The 3,372-nt window shown below is 31.5% G+C and overlaps 1 protein-coding gene across 2 annotated transcripts; it reads right to left on the bottom strand.

The window, feature by feature from the left end:
- Nucleotides 1-232: 232 nt before the first annotated feature.
- Nucleotides 233-2,598, bottom strand: im:7150988 (Golgi-associated plant pathogenesis-related protein 1). 2 transcript variants are annotated; one of them, XM_027165238.2, is made up of 6 exons: nucleotides 2,510-2,597; nucleotides 2,357-2,382; nucleotides 2,045-2,254; nucleotides 956-1,033; nucleotides 638-787; nucleotides 233-466 (listed from the first exon to the last, which is right to left on the bottom strand). In XM_027165238.2, exons 2-6 carry the CDS (start codon nucleotides 2,361-2,363, stop codon nucleotides 459-461), a joined length of 453 nt encoding a protein of 150 aa, XP_027021039.1. In that variant the 5' UTR covers nucleotides 2,364-2,382; nucleotides 2,510-2,597; the 3' UTR covers nucleotides 233-458. The 2 variants fall into 2 exon arrangements, with proteins under 2 accessions (XP_027021039.1, XP_027021040.1); XM_027165239.2 differs by lacking the exon at nucleotides 956-1,033 and having other exon boundaries at nucleotides 2,510-2,598.
- Nucleotides 2,599-3,372: the final 774 nt, after the last annotated feature.

The following is a 3,372-nucleotide window of genomic DNA, read 5'->3' on the forward strand; positions in this document are numbered from 1 at the left end:
TCCATGTTACACCATTTCTTTTGCCTCTATATGCCTGTAGTTATTTAGTGCTTACCTAGATTTTCTTTCTTTATACATGGATTTAAAACACGGCATTATTTCTGAGAGATTAAATAACAACCCTAAAGTTTTACGAAAATGGATTTGCTATTGATTTGTATATCACTGAATTATGATATGGTTCTTTCTTGCCAAAATAATACACAGAAGACACGATAGAATTTCACTTCATTTTATTGATCCGATTACTTTTGTATGGTTTATTTTTTTTATTTATATAACACATCAATCAAGTCACAATTACAAGTTATATTCCTATGATGCTTTCAAAAATGAGAAGTCATTTTATTGTAACAAATTGCAAATGCTTCTTTGAAATCTAAAATGCTTAATCAAAATTCACATCGAATCCATATCTATATGGGTTTAGATGTATCACCAGATGACAGTAAGGAGTCTTACTTCCCTGCAGAATGAAGAGAAATTATAGATTAGAAACACTAATATTTTATATAGTTGCACACCATATAAATCTATAACATATATCCACAGATAGTCTTGAATCAACAACTTAATCTGAATTTTAGTAATGGAAAAAAACAACAAAGCATAGAATAAATGGATTTTTCATTGTTACCTGCAGGCAAAACATTGTCCTTAAAGTATCCTTCATTGGAAATGTTTCCAGCAGGTTCGTATTGACCAACCACAAAGACAGTTTTTCCATCAGTGGCTAAACCCACTCCAACTTCTTTGGTTGATTTCCATACAACCTGGGTGAAGTGTCCTGTAAATAACAGTGAATCAGGGACAATCAATGTTTCATAAGCAGATCTAAACAGCTAAAAATGTAGTATTTGCGATTCAACATTATATATGTTTTCAGTATTTATTTATTTAGTTGTTTGTTTGTTTGTTTTAATAACCAATTCTTCAGTTTCAAAAACAAGGTCACCTGTGTTGGAGACAAATCCAGGATTACTGAAATTGTAGTCTTTAATTTCACTGTACCAGCTGTCCACAGGCTCGTCTCCTAATGTGTAAAATAAGTAGGCACAAAAAATGTAAGGTGTATCTTTTAAAGCATATTTAAAACAACACTGTACATTCACTAGATAGAATTTCTCCTATTCTAAGCACTAATGAAAAATTTTAATGTCACAAAATATTATTCTTTCACCTTTCCAAAAAGTTTCCAAAAACTGATATATAACTTTTCCTTATATATATATATATATATATATATATATATATATATATATATATATATATATATATATATATATATACACACACACACACACACACACACACACACACATATATATATATATATATATATATATATATATATATATATATATATATATATATATATATATATATATATATATATCTTTCTTGCTAAGCAGACAAATTGTTCCATTTCGGATTATATAAATAATAAAGTAATAACAATGTAAGAGCCACTAATACATTGGTAAAAACTTTGGTAGTTTTTATTATTTAATATTTATTCTATTGTTCATTCATCTTCTGTAGCCAGAATGTGTTTTGTATAGTCTGAGAATATCCCAGACACACTCACACCTCAGGGCAATTTTGGAAATGAGAGAGTAAACCTCAGAATGCAAAGTATCCACAAATCATTTCTATTTATTCACTCCTTAGTCATTAACTTCAATAAAATTAACTTCTAGCTTCATGCTCCCTACATTGTAATGAAAAAATCTTGTGGCATCAACACACCCTGCTGTAAACAACCCAGGCACATCTGTCTTCACTTGTAAATGGGTTAATTACCATGGTGTATATACTGCAACTCAGGAAAGCTTTTTTTATGAATAATTTTGCTGCCTAATGTGAAACAATTCAATCATTAATAAGGTGTTTTAATTGTTTCCTTGAATCGAAATATGAACAAATATAAGAACTTCTTGCACAAATACAATTAGTCTGTGTGTAAAATGCTAAAATTAGTGATAAGCTAGCAGAGTGATGTGCAATATAGCATATAGATTTATGGTATACTGTTCAGACTTGCCTGTAAGTTTCTTTGGTGCAGAACTCTGGAAATAATAGATATTTTCTCCCTTGTTGGTGTCACTGTGCTGCAAGGTTTTAATGGACAGTAAATGATCAGCCCAAGCTTGTGCAGAAGTGCATAAGTCTTCACTCATGCTTACAGCTGGGACTCCATGTTTCTTTCTGTACTCGTTGTGTTTAGCGAGGAATCTTGCCTTAAAGCTTTCATCTGCAGATTAAATATAATGCTTAATTAGGTATGGCTTAAAATACAAACCAACTGTAAGTATACAGAGGAATATAGAAATCAATGCAGCAGTAATTGACAAACCTGCCATAGCTCCTTAGGATGTGATGCTAAAATACAAAAAATACAAAAAGATATACATGCATGTTTTAATTCTCTTTTCCTTAATGAATGCAGTAATCTGCTACATAGACAAAGATATATCACGTAGCAGCATTTGGCACTGCAGCATCCTACCGTGTTTGTCTCTTCTTGTCTCTTGGATGTTGTAGTAATCTTTTCAGCCTGATGTGGCAGTGAACACAACATTGCTGTTTATATACTGTAGATTCCACATTCTAAGCTGCTGAAGGAGGAGACTCAGCTGCCCCCCCATCCCTTAAATTCTGGCTAAGAACGCCTACCTTTCCTAAGAAAAGGTTGAAAATTTTAACCACTATAACCATCAAGACTTATCAGCCAGGTGCTTAAATTAATCTGATATCCATGCTAAAGTCTTTCAATAATTAATTAATTTATCGATTTTCTGATTTGATTTTTGCTAATGATACTTTCCTGGCAGCAACATAAATATGTTCAATTCTAAAAAATAAAGTATTAAAACAGTGTAGTTTCATAAACATATTAGTACGCAAAGCACTTTTTATTTTATTTTATTTGTTAAATGTGATCTTTTATAATGTAAAAGTTTATAATCTGCGAGTTAAAGATGATGTTTAGACAGTGTTAGAATTTACTGGAAGATAAATATATTATTTGTGCTGTATGTGCTAATGAGTTTGATTTAGAATTGCCTCTAATATGTTTCTTATACTTATAGAATGTTCGAAGTGCAGACCATTTCCCAGCAAAGCTAAATCCACTGATGAGGAGAATGGACATGGAGTGAATTGCTGCTGTGATGAAGGTGGTGGTGAAAATTCTTCACACAGACTTTCTGATGCTTCTCTTTTTTTCTCACAGTATCTCAGCTTAGCTTCCCAAACAACACCACACCATCCCCAGTCATTGTTTTTCTCCTTCCTCCCCTGAGAAAATTGCAGCTATAATTACTAACTGTTTTTAACCAAATTTACAGTGGTATGATAATTTTAGTCTGT

The sequence above is a fragment of the Tachysurus fulvidraco genome, chromosome 10 (assembly GCF_022655615.1).
Source record: "Tachysurus fulvidraco isolate hzauxx_2018 chromosome 10, HZAU_PFXX_2.0, whole genome shotgun sequence".
In the NCBI taxonomy this organism is placed as follows: domain Eukaryota; kingdom Metazoa; phylum Chordata; class Actinopteri; order Siluriformes; family Bagridae; genus Tachysurus; species Tachysurus fulvidraco.

Coding starts and splice junctions, on each gene's coding strand:
- im:7150988 (XM_027165238.2), bottom strand. Junction 1,034..2,044: donor TGCACCAAAGAAACTTACAG/GCAAGTCTGAAC, acceptor TTTACACATTAG/GAGACGAGCCTGTGGACAGC. Junction 788..955: donor TGGATTTGTCTCCAACACAG/GTGACCTTGTTT, acceptor TGTTATTTACAG/GACACTTCACCCAGGTTGTA.